The sequence below is a fragment of the Pempheris klunzingeri genome, chromosome 16 (assembly GCF_042242105.1).
Source record: "Pempheris klunzingeri isolate RE-2024b chromosome 16, fPemKlu1.hap1, whole genome shotgun sequence".
Classification (NCBI taxonomy): domain Eukaryota; kingdom Metazoa; phylum Chordata; class Actinopteri; order Acropomatiformes; family Pempheridae; genus Pempheris; species Pempheris klunzingeri.
Genome location: NC_092027.1, coordinates 23,813,090 through 23,825,722, shown reverse-complemented (window position 1 = coordinate 23,825,722; position 12,633 = coordinate 23,813,090). Strand labels below are relative to the sequence as shown.

The 12,633-nt window shown below is 44.2% G+C and overlaps 1 protein-coding gene across 1 annotated transcript; it reads right to left on the bottom strand.

Annotated features, from left to right (window-relative positions):
• Window positions 1-601: 601 nt before the first annotated feature.
• Window positions 602-11,025, bottom strand: ube2ql1 (ubiquitin conjugating enzyme E2 QL1). The gene is made up of 2 exons (XM_070847038.1): window positions 10,124-11,025; window positions 602-1,148 (listed from the first exon to the last, which is right to left on the bottom strand). Exons 1-2 carry the CDS (start codon window positions 10,826-10,828, stop codon window positions 1,017-1,019), a joined length of 837 nt encoding a protein of 278 aa, XP_070703139.1. The 5' UTR covers window positions 10,829-11,025; the 3' UTR covers window positions 602-1,016.
• Window positions 11,026-12,633: the final 1,608 nt, after the last annotated feature.

Genomic DNA, 12,633 nt, shown 5'->3' with positions numbered 1-12,633 from the left:
AGAGCGAGAGAGAGAGAGAGAGAGAGAGAGGTGATTGACTGTCATTCTATTTATCATACAGAGTCTCTGCATAAAGCAACATGTGACTTTTTAGGTCTCCATGAGAAATCAATATCCATCTACGCAACAGTGAGCTCTAAATTTAGCCACAAGAGACGGAGAGAAAGGAAGAGAAACAAAGTGAACGAGCGAGCTAAAGGAAGAGATAGAGAGAGGAGAGAGAGAGAGAGAGCACAGCTCCATGTAAATTACAATCTTCATGTTGCATTGAACTGTGAGCAACGGCACAGTCGAAAAAGAAAGGGGAAATGAGAGGAGTGAATGAGTGAACGCCAGTGCGCTGCCCGTCTATTAAACATTAACAGCTTCATTTATATGTAAATGACCAGACAGCTACAGAGAGAGGCGGTGGGAAGTGACGCCAGTGTGGGACGGAGAGAGATTAGAAGATGGTGAGGGTAGAGGGGGGTGGGGGGGATGAGTCTCCTTCATTCAGTAGTCTTTCACTTGGGTGGAAAAGTCCACGCTGTCCGATGTATCCGACTGCACGTGCATGGGTGTGCGTTCAAAAAAAATCCACCAACAATAACGCACACTCTGATGCACGCGCACACACTCCCAGCTGATGTCCGATGGGCTGACAAGCATGCACACACACACACACACACACACACACACACACACGCACACACACACTCCTCCCTCTCAGGTCTTTCCAAAATGGGGGAAAGAACCTCCCTGGGTGAGAGGGGAGGGGAACAAAAGTCGCTTCTTGGTGGAGGAGGGACGATGACGACTGCTCTCCGAGAGTTTCAGTGGAGATGAGGGCAAAAGAAAAATTCATCAAATGATAACACAGATTCACAAAACCGAAAAAAGAGGAAAACTCTTGAGTGAAACAGCAAAAGGTGAAGATGAGAGATCATTGAGTTAGCGTGGTGTGTCGTTTTGCGTGTCGGGGGCTAGCTGGGGTTTGTCCGGCTAGCGCGGGGGTCGGAGGGTCGGCGGCCGGGCGCTCAGCCGTCGGACACGGGCGGGGACACCCAGCCGTACTTCTCGTGGGTCTTGACCAGGGACTTGAAGGTGGCCTCGGCTTCCTTACGACTGAAAGCTTTCTTGGACTTCCCTGATTTCCTACATATGCGCCCCTGTGAGGAGAGACAGAGACAGAAGGGGGTGAGAAGGAGGTGACGTTAGGAGTGGGTGGAAGGATAAAACAAACACAGACACAATCAAACTGTGAGCTAAAGCTAAGCCAAGCGCCTGCTAGCTGAAGCCTTGTAGTTAATGTACAGATATGAGCGTGGCTTCAACCTTCCCGTCTGGCTCTCTGCCACAGATAAATAAGCTCCGTCTTGGCAGGCCGGAGAACTATTTTTGCTTTTTGTTTCTACTTTTGTTGTTGTGCTGAGGGAAGATGGGCTCATGACCTCAGTATTTCCAAATTCCTGGCGGCAGCCCTGCATAGAAGTACAATGGCTGCCAAAGAAGCTGTTTTCCCTCAGTATATTTGTCAGTCAGATGGAAAACTCCAAATTATCAATGAATTTTCACAAAGTTGTCTAGACAAACACGCCTAAAGCCAAAGAACAATTGATTAGACGTTGGCGATGATCTAAATGTAGGATTAATGTTTTTGTTTAGCCATAACTATGAAACTAATGGAAATAGAGGTATCCTTCCAAGTCCCTCCAAGGTTGTGTTTGAATGCTGCAAAATCAATACGCTTTACCATTTAAGAGCACTGTGTGTAGAATTATTAGGTGACTGCAGCATCTTATTAAAACTGCAACTAACAATTTATCGATTATTTTCCAGAATAATTACCAAGTGGCCATGGTGACTTCAAATGTCTCATTTTGTCCAATGAACGGCCAAAAACCCAAAGTTATTTACTCCATATCCACTTCATGTCACACTAGAGAAGCTGCAGCCAGTTTTTGCTTAGACAATGTCTTACGGGACTATTTATCAAAATGTTGCTGAATATTGTGTTGGCAAACTAAGCGATAAATCGGCGTCAATTGTTTCGGTAATTCTTATGTCGCAATGTTTGTTTGTGGGACAGCATGATAATCCCAGTGAAAGTTGATTGAGAATGTACGACCACATGCCATTATTGGCACTACCAGTTGGTGGCGCTAAATCCAGACATTTTTAAATCGGACAAATGGCGGCCATACGAAAGAGCAAGCAAACTGTTCATTTTCATTCTTTTCCGCATGTTGCCACTGATGCTGCTTTTAAGGTCTGCTCAAAAGAAGAATATCATTCTGGGAACATTCAAAAACCAGCATAGGTCAAAATATTATCCGTCTGATCTGGACATGTGTTGTCAGATCAAAAGAAAGACGGCTCTCATGTTCATGGCTGTCTGTGTTCTTGTCACGCTCACTCTGGAAAATCTGCTTCACGTCTTCACGGGCAAAATGTAGAAAGACGGAAGCACAGCACACGCTCGCACATGGGTGAATACGCTGCCGGGGGGAGATGTTGACGGGACAAGAGGTCTGAAGGCAGGTTGACCAACATTAGATCAATGTTACAAGGCAGGGAAAGGGCTTTTAAGACGTCAAGGTTCAATCAGAAGTGAAAATATACCCTCCACTATGCTGGGCAATTGGAGATAAGTGATGCCTATAAGCGACCATGATGAAAAGGTTGTAAATATGACAGAAAATAAATATACGAGCATGTAATCCTCTTGTGCTCGGTGTGAAAAGCATCTCACTCAGAGCACTGTGACATTTTCACCCAGGCAGCACCTTGCTGAAGCCTTCCCTCCTTCACGCACTGGGGCTAATAATAAGTGTGTGTGTGTGTGTGTGGGGGGGGGCATTGGGGAGAAGAGGTGTGGGTGTCGCCTGTGACGATAAAGCTGCTTATTCTGATGTTGGCAGTCTTCCCTACAGAGGAGTGTGTGGGAGCATGAATAGAAAAAGAAGCAACTGTCTTCACATTGAAAGGCGAACACTCAGATAGATTCGCAGCCATGAGAGGGATGTGAGTCATATGAATGTCACTACAGTTTGCATCATTTCATGTACAAAAATCACCTCACTGAAGCATCACAAAGGGAAGGTCGTGACAAACAGGTCTGACGGCGCAGTAATCTCTGCCCATTGGTCAGACTGCAGCTACACCGGAGTTTCTGTTGTGGGTGACTCACTGGACACTACTGCTGCTGTGTCATGTGTTAAGTACTTTACTGTAATTGTTTGTATTTGCTCTGTTCCACTGCACCACTTCCCTCTACCCAGAATGCTTCTTGGCAAAGAAAAAGACACAGAGGCCACTCCGCTGAAACCAATACTAATGAAATTCTTGTAGGTGGCGAGCTCCTCTGCATGCTGCAGTGCAGTACAAATATAATGCCCTCATCTTGTTGGACAACCATGGTCTGCACTGTAGTGCTGCAGCTTTTTGCTCCCATCCAGTTTATCCAGAGGAAATACTCCATAAATGCAGTGGTGGAAGAAGTACTTAGATCCTATATTTAAGTAAAATTAGAAATACCATTGTCTAATAGTACTCCATTACAAGTAAAAGTCCTGAACTCAAAATGTCACTCAAGTAAAAGCACAGTAAAAAGTATTCAGAAGTTCCTCTGTTGCCGATGAATAAATGTTGATGTCGTAGTTTGTCAGAGTGATATTTGTTAGATACCTTGTATACCACTCATTTAATAATGTCAAGTGTTTTTATCTAAAACGTTACTAGTAATTAGAATAGTCAAAAAAGTACAATATTTCTGTATGAAAGGTAGTATAGTGTTGTAGTATACAGCAGCACAACTTGGAAAACTCAAGTAGAGTACAAGTATGTCAAAATGGTGCTTAAGTACAGTACTTAAAGTACTTTAATGTACTTTAAGTTAAATTCCAACACTGAATTAATGCAGTGAATAAATGGTTAGCCACTGTTGCTACATGTAGTGACACAATGATCACATATTCAGTTGGTTACAGTTTCCATCTGCTGCTTAAAGGAAAAGTTCCACATTTTCAGAAATTGGATCTCTAAATAAGAAGACTGATAATACTTTTAACTAGCAGCATGTTAGCTTAGCTTAGCTTAGCATAAAGACTGGGAACAGCTAGCCTGGCTCAGCTGTAAAGCTCACTGACATGTTAGATCTTGTTGGTTTAATCCAAACAGAAGATGAAGTGTAAAAACGACTTTACACAGGTTGTGTGTGTGTCACACTGTTAGTTATTGGTCCTGGACAGGAAACACTGTCACAGCTGGAGGTATCTAGTGACAGATAATCCACAGACAGACTGTCCACACTGTTTCATAGAGACTATTTCCAAAAACACGTCCACATTCAGGTCTTGAATTATTCAGTGTAGATGGGACAGTGCTTCTGGGAAGACTCATTGTTTATTTTTTCCAGTGTCATTTTTCACCACTAATTTACTGGGATCTTGGCAAAAAATCTCAGAGATGGCCGTCTAAAAACCTCAACAACTAAAACCCAAAGTATCTTGAAGGGTAGGTGCCACAAGAGGTAGACCTTTAAGTAAGAAGATGTGTATATTTCTTTTATAATTTGGGTGAACCAACTCTTCTTTTTTAAGCAAGTGAAAAACAAAATGGTGGGATGAATTGCTAGTTTGCGTCTGTGCTGATTATGATTATGCTTATTTCATACCTTTTATCTTGTCCCAGTGTTGGCAAATAATTCTAGAAGGAAAATCTTTTAATATACTGATTTGAAAAATCATCCCTGACCTCTGCTTTGGATCCAAGAACTACCCCGATAGCTCATCACGCTGATATTAGCAAAGGTTTAAGGATAAAAACTGTGGAACTTTTTCTATTTTTCTTTGCTTTGTTCTTTTTTTTCAGCGTCTCTGGTTAACGACAGCTACGGCATCACTGTGACTGCACATTTACATGATGTGATACTTTCTATGAATGAATGTAGCATCGTGTGGCATATGGGTTTTTCTACATGTGGGCCTTATGTACACAATAGTAACACTAGTGTCGTACTTTACACATAAATTTAATGTTTATTTCAATGTGACATTTCGATGTTCGCATGAGTCGTGTAGTAAAGAACGCAATAAAAACAGAGTGTATTTCTTTCAGCACGCGTCGGACATAGTGTCCCCATAAAACACTGGCCGACTCCTGGGTCCAAAAGATAACAGCTTGTGGTATTTTTAACTACTTTCATCAGCAGGAAAGAGGAGTTCAACAAGATTTATAGGAGAGATTAAACAAGATAAAAGTTTATCGGCATTATCTGTAATGCTCCACAACCTAAGCCTGGGAAAAGCATTAGTGCTACACTTTTTAAGGCAGTAGATTTTAGGACTACACTTTTGAAGAGGACGATTTAACATGGGATGAGATACAAACACAGTCCAGTGTTAATTCTCTGCTCCCATGACATCTGATGGATGATCAGCATGTCCTGTTGCATACTTGCTCTGCTATTTTGGGTCAGAAGTGATGCAGGGGATAAAGGGAGATGAGGTGATAACATTGAATGATCTGGAGATTAGGGTTACAGTTTCCATTCCTGTAGCAACACTGGCCTCATTTCACTGCGGAGCTTAGTGACACTCATGCTCTGTCTCTCTCTCAATTTGGCACTCTGTCTCTCTCAAGCGGGCACACATTCTGAAGAGCTTGTCCTATTATTTCGCCTTGTATTCAAATCGATATTGAAATCAATCCCTGCTGTGCATGACCGCCATGGCAAGGCATTTCATATCATATTAGGTTTGACGCATGAAACACAATTGAAACAAGGCAGAATATGGCTGATCTCACCACCAGGAAAACAATGACTTGATTCTGAAAGCTGACTCGTGCTGGAAACCAGAAAACTTTCCCTGCATTGGCAGAGTTTGTCGCGTGTTTTGAAAAACTCAGGTAGATATTACATTCAACTCCTCGGGGGCCTGCTTGGGGACTAGTGAACCACATTAAAAGACAACTGATCCACACAGCCTTTAAAATGGAAAAAACACGGCTGGGTGTCACCTAAGCAGCGCTGCCTGAAACCTGCTCTGCCTCTCTGTGCAGCCAGAGGCCTGAGATACAGATTACCCCAGCTGACAGACTGATAATGCACCGGTTGGCTACTGTCAGAGACTATTGGAGAAAAGCAGGGGCGTGCTGTTCTCTTTTCACATCACGACTAACCTCATAACCGTGCGCATCTTCACATCCCACCATATGGTTGCTGTCACCACCTCAAAATGGCGGCCGCTGCTTTGGGTGTGCATGTCGTTATGGCAATTGGCCATTTGTTAAAGAGGTGTGATTACCGTGGTGATCGATGGCAGGGAGGGATGTACCATCGGCTGAGCATCTTGCCATCAGTCCAATCGCACAACAGTGTGTGAACGACTATGAAAATGTTCTTGTGAATGTGTGTGTTGATGCACAAGGCTGCAAAAACGTCTGTGACTTAACTGCAGTATGATGCGTCCAAAGATGGCCGGAGAGAGAAAGTAAAAATATCTGCTTGTGAGAGAGAGAACAGGCAAACAAAAGAGACCGAGAGAGAATGAGTGTGTGTGTGTGTGTGTTGCGGTTCAGCTGAGTGAGCGCCCCGGGCCTATACAGTGCCATGTCAGTGTTTATCTATTTCAGCTAAGCGCCTGCTCATTGAGAGGTACATACTCGTGTAAAGTGGCTGCTGGGTAATCGTGTGAATGGAGATCAGTCAATGGGCAGAGCAGGGAAGGCCCCAGTGCATGTTGGGAAGCAGCTCTGGGGGCTGGGGGGGGGGGATTGCATAACGCAGACATGTGCTTAAAGGAGTCGGGATAAACAAACAGGGATCAATGTCATCATCATCCTCATCAGATCATTAAGGAGCCCCGTGGGACTGATGGCGAGGTCATCCAAGGATGATGCCGCTTTTTTTAACGTTAATGTAATTGGTCACGGTTCAGCCGTCTGCGTACGGTTGTATGCAGACAGCGTAGCTCTTCGTCACCATTCATCAAGACAGCATGTTCATGAGTGTTTGAGAAAATTTCATTAGAACAATGAAGTCATTTGAGAAAAAAAAGGAACCTTTAAAGGGGAATTCCACAGAGTTTACACATTAAGTTCTTGGTTACTCATCACAGCAGTGAAACTAGTCGTAGTGTGTAACAGCAGATTGTTTTCTGTTCCTCTGGAGGAACTTTCCAAAGTTTAAATGAATAACCCAGGGGTTATTGCAGTGTGGGATTGAAGACCACAAATCTTCAACGTTAGGTCTGCATTACAAACTGGAGTTGTCGGTTTTGGGAGAGGTGAGGACTGATAGGAATCAGAATCCTGTGTCTTTGAGGCGGCACCCACACCAGGGACTAAAAGTCAGGATATCTCAGCTACTGCTGCCTCAACTTTGCCCGCCCTTGTTTTAATCTCTTGTGAATCCCCATATTTCATTTGGTTTGGTTAGGTTTTCTCCTTATTTAACTGTTCATATCCAGGACTGCCACTGACTACTAATTATTTCCATCATCCATCTATCTGTCAATTATAGTTTCATAATCATTTGATATAGTCTATAAAATGTATAGAACATTTGATAAAATCTAAAATTTGAAATGCCTGTTTTGTCTGAGTTTCAGTCCAAGATATTCCAGTCAGTCATGGAAAAAGTGACACAAGCTGCAAATTATTACACTCGAGAAGGTGGAAATCAGTTATCCAAATTGTTTTGTCACATCTTGTTTACTTTGGGTGTCGTTTTTTTTGCTCTTAATAGAAATTCATTTCAAGACACTTTTTAATAAGTTTGTAATTTCAAATGAATGACGAACAGCCAATAATGACAACAAGCAGACTGTACAAGCTGACTGTAACGTGATGAAAGCCTAAAGACTGAAACGCTGCGAGTGCAAGTGATTGACAGGGTGTGTGGATTTCTTTTCGTTTTTCCATTTACCGAAATTAATACTGCAGAAATGTTTGCAAAGAAATCTAATCAGACTCGTCTGCATTGCAAAGTGATAAGAAGAGAACAGGTTATAGCCAGAGGTAAATGGACTATCATTCTAAATGACACACAATGATCTTCTAAACATGATACAGTGGCACAGATCAATTACCAAACTGACTCAGACTGCAAAGACTCTGTGATGGGGTTTCTACCACCTGCACAACACTATGAGGCTGCCAAACAAGCTAGATTATACTGTGATGGCGATTGTCTACACTCGTGAACTGGTGATTTCTTCTACTTCGGTCAAACCTCTTGAAATGTCACCTAATCTCACCTGTGCGACTACTGTGTGTGTTCCAGTGTGTGAGCGCTCTCTCACGTCTGCAGGTGAACACATGTGTAGCTCTGTTGACTTTCACCTCGCCACTTTGTCACTGCATGTATCCTCTCACACTAAAAATAGGGAAGGAGCTTCTAAACAGGCCACATCTCCATTGTTACGGTGAACCAGAGCCCGAGGACGAATAAATATATTCTGTGTATTTAGGTTTATATATAGTTCTGTGTGCTCTCGCGCTGCACGAGAGATGTCCCCTAGACGATTGGGACATGAAACACATGCAACCTGCGTGGGCAAACAAAGAGATGCACGCACACACAAACACACACAAACAGGAATAATTAATCAATATTGTTTCCATTAGCACGCTGGAGAAGAAAGACACTGCACCATAATTAGGGAGCACTGCAGAGCTGCTAGCTCATCTCCTCAAGCAGCGAATCAAGATAAACACACACAAACACAAACACACATTTTCCTCTCTCTGCTGTGGGTTCGGTTTTTGCATGACCTCTCTTGGTAACAGATGCTTAATGACCACAGATGACTCAGGAAAAAGTTCGGTTATATCATCAAAGACCAAAAAAAAAAAAAGCACTAAGGGGTTGGGGGCTGGGCAGGAGAATCCAGTGACAGTTTACGTAAGGTCTCCTGCCACAGCGCTGTCATACTGCTGACGTCAAAACACAGAGTCAGTGAGGGGAAGGGAGCAGACTCTACAGATTAAAGGACTGGAATAAGACACAAAAGGCAGCATTTGAAAACACATTAGGAAACAGCAATTCTTATCTGGGTGGAAAACAGAAAATCTATTCAGAGTTTAAACGATTATAGCCTGGAGTGCATTTGGAGATGCAGCCATTTCCATCGGAACTGCCGCTGCTGCAGTGCACTGAGGATGTGAAAAACAGATTTGACAGGATTACATAATCCAGTCGGTTGCTGGTAGGTAGGCAACCTGCTGTTATTCATCTGCCTTTCTATCCATCACTGCGCATCACACATGTTGAATAATTGTCTTATTCCTCCTTTAGAGTAATCTGACAGGAGTGCAGTTACTGTGAGACAGCATTAGAGCTTGTGTGGGGACGTTTCCATTGCATGGCAGCAGGGCTTTGTTGTCAAAGGACGCTGATTTATGGAAGAGATAAAAAAGAGAGAAAAGCAGGACTGCAGAGAAGAGCCGGCGTCAAGGATATACTGAGTGTTGCACTGCATGAAATGGCCGCCGTAAAGTCACGTAAAGATTAATAATATTCACAATCACCGCTTTGCTCATAGCAGAGAGGAGGGGGGTGAGGAGACTGGAGGCCTGTGATATTACAGCACAGCACCTTTAGCTCACGAGGAGCACAAGATCTGCAATAAATAGGTGACATGTGTCGCAAAACACCATTTTAATGAAGAACAATATTGTCTTGTAATCATATTTGTTTATGAAAATAAAACTGTCTCCCATTGGGTTTTATTTCCTATCAGGATACACTTGCTTCATGAATTTCCCTATGAACGTGTTGTCTTGATTGTCCAAAAATGCCACTGAACTCAAGAAAATCACAATTGCATGTGGATTTTCATTAAAACATATATATAGGGTTACCAAAACACATTTTCATATTACTTCACTTGCATTTAACTAAATGCTGGTTTAAACATCCACATTAGACTAAAAGCGTCGCCATGGTGGACATGTGTTGTACATGCGTAAAAGCAGTTTTACGCGTCAATTACGCATGACGCATGAATGCTTAATGCAATTGCTCATTTCCAGTTGGGTGTCATGGCCGAAAATAACCGTACCAAAGATGATAAACATGCCGTGTGGTTGATGGTATTCCATGCAAGGACCCTCCCCCACCAGCCCTTACTCCCCTCACCTGTCCTTTTACGAGGCTGGCCGCAAACTGCCTCATGACCGCCTCCACCGTGTAGGCGCTGGACCATCCGCGGGGGGTCAACAGCTCCATGCATATGGCCCCGCCGTCCAGGACGTAGCCGTTCTCCAACCGGGGCGTCAGGACCCGCATGAACGGCGGCGAGAAGGGGAAATTATCAGGAAAGGTGACGTTGAGCAGTATGAACTCGGTGCTGGTCTCCTTCATGTCCTGCCACAGCGCCGAGTCCTTGTCCACCTGGTGCAGCTTGACGTTCCAGTCATACAGGTTGTCCTCCACCAGCTCCACCGTGATGAAGTTGTCCCCTAACCTCCTGATCTCCTGTAGCTCCTTCATCAGCCTCCGCGTCCGGACCTGGGTGCAGTGTTGCCGGTGAGGCGCCAGCGGTGGTATCGAGGAGGCACTGGTCGCTTTACTCCCGCTTCCTCCCGTCTGCTGCTTCTCCTTCGCATCCTTGCCCTGCTTATCCTTGCCGGACGGCTTGTCCTTGCCGTGCTGGTCCAGCTTCCTCGCTTTAATCTCCGGGGTGCTCAGGATGTTGGTTTCGTTGGCGGTCTGACAGTGTTTGTTGGCGTTGTTTTTCTGGTTCCCTTTGGAGCCCTTTAACGAGCCCTGGTGGTGCTTTGGGTCCTCGGTGTCTCGGTCGTGCAGGCGGATCAGACCGATCTTCCGCAGTAGGGTGGCCATAATTTTTTATAGATCTATATTTCTCCACCGATCCCCCCACACAGGGGCGAGATTCACCCTTTGGAGTCGCTTCCCGCTCACAGAGAAGACCTTTATCGATGCTGATTATTAACCTTCTTGTACCGCAATCCCCCCTCCGTTCACTGCAGCCTCAGGATGAACACAACCGGGGAGCCTGTGCCGTTTTCTCCTCAGTGCAGCATCTCGACGCGGCTCTGCTGAAGGAGAAAAAACAGTAAAACAACGATTAGACACGAGTTTCGATGAGCATCAACACCAGAACAAAACAGGCTTTGTCAAAAGAGATCGATGGAATTCAGTCTTTCCCTTTTTTTTTTTTTCACGAGTGGACCGACATCATGACTGTGACTGCAGTTGTTCAATGATAGGACGATGCATTACGCAGAAGCACTGAGGTGATCCTGTGATACATTTTAACAGCAGGGTGCATAACATGATACCAGAGCGAGAAGCACAGGCTGGAGGAAACCATGACAGGAGCTATGGACGATCAGAAGGAGGAGAAAACACCTGAACGCATCACAAGGTTGTTACAACACACGATTACAGAAGACACATTAGACTCCCGCAGGAAATGTTTAACAATCATGTACAAACACATGTAGTGAGAGATGGAGACACACATTACATACTAATACTATTATGACCATGGAGCACAGCTCAGCTGAGGATGAAATACCGATTGAAATGAAGGACAGATGACACACATCAGAGAGTATCGCACATTTTCCTTTAACGTGTCTTCTCCCGCCCACACTCAACCCAAATACTGGACCAGCAAACGAGACAGCAGTCCGTGCGTACCGTACGCGGGTGAGATCCGGAGTGTGACCGTTTGACGTCCCGTCGTGTGGACCGGACACCGATCCCGCAGTGTGGGAAAAGAGGAGAAGGCTCCACCGTCCAGTCAGCAGACCTGCCGTCGGTGGGAGCTGCAGCGAGGAAGAGGAGCAGAGCCTTTGATGTGTGTGCAGCTGCGGCAGCTCCGGTTTAAATGCAGCCGAGGACAAACCAGCCCCCGGTAATCCTCCTCAGCCAGTCTGCTCTCACCGGTGGAGCTGCAACGGCGACGTCCTTTCAAAATAAGAGCCCGGATTCAGGTTTAGCGAGAGAGAGGCTATGCATTGGATTACAGTATGATCACATTCCAGTTGGCGATTGCTATTTAGATGATACAAAATCTGTCACTTTAAGTTATTGCACGTTCCCAGTAAACCCCTGAGCCCATACGCCTTTGATGACACGCCAGCTTGATAACTACAGGATGTATAATGAAAGTGGGCAGCAATCAATAGAATAGAATGTGATTCCTAGCAGGGAAACAAGCGCCATGAATCGACTATAACAAAACGAAGAATACCAGAATAACCACTGATTCTAATGAGGGAAAAACAAATTACACTGGAAAAAGAATGGAAATATGAAACAATGTGTTATAACATAAGAGCAACCCAACTACTGTCAACTGCATATTTTCAATCTTTTAATATTATTTTAGAAATAATGCTGAAACTCGCACACAAGACCGCTGCTGTGGTGTCTTGAGTGTTTAGATTGTGGCATTACATGGGGTGCCATGTATGTTAACATTAGAATACTTTTATTTTGAAGGTCAGTGCTTCATGCCCTGGTTTATTATGGTTAAGTCAATGTAGCTTAGTGTTCCTGTGCTTACCTGAAAGGCTATAATCATTATGCCGTCATGCCTACATTATGCACTTTGTGTCATGTAATCTCAGCGTCACTGACAATCACTGTACCTTGTAGCCTATTATTTATTTATT

Bases quoted from the DNA above. Each gene is read 5' to 3' on its own strand.
- ube2ql1 (XM_070847038.1), bottom strand. From the start codon at position 10,828: ATGGCCACCCTACTGCGGAAGATCGGTCTGATCCGCCTGCACGACCGA. The intron at 1,149-10,123 runs GTGAGGGGAGTA...CTCTCCTCACAG, and splicing joins CCAGCCTCGTAAAAGGACAG to GGGCGCATATGTAGGAAATC.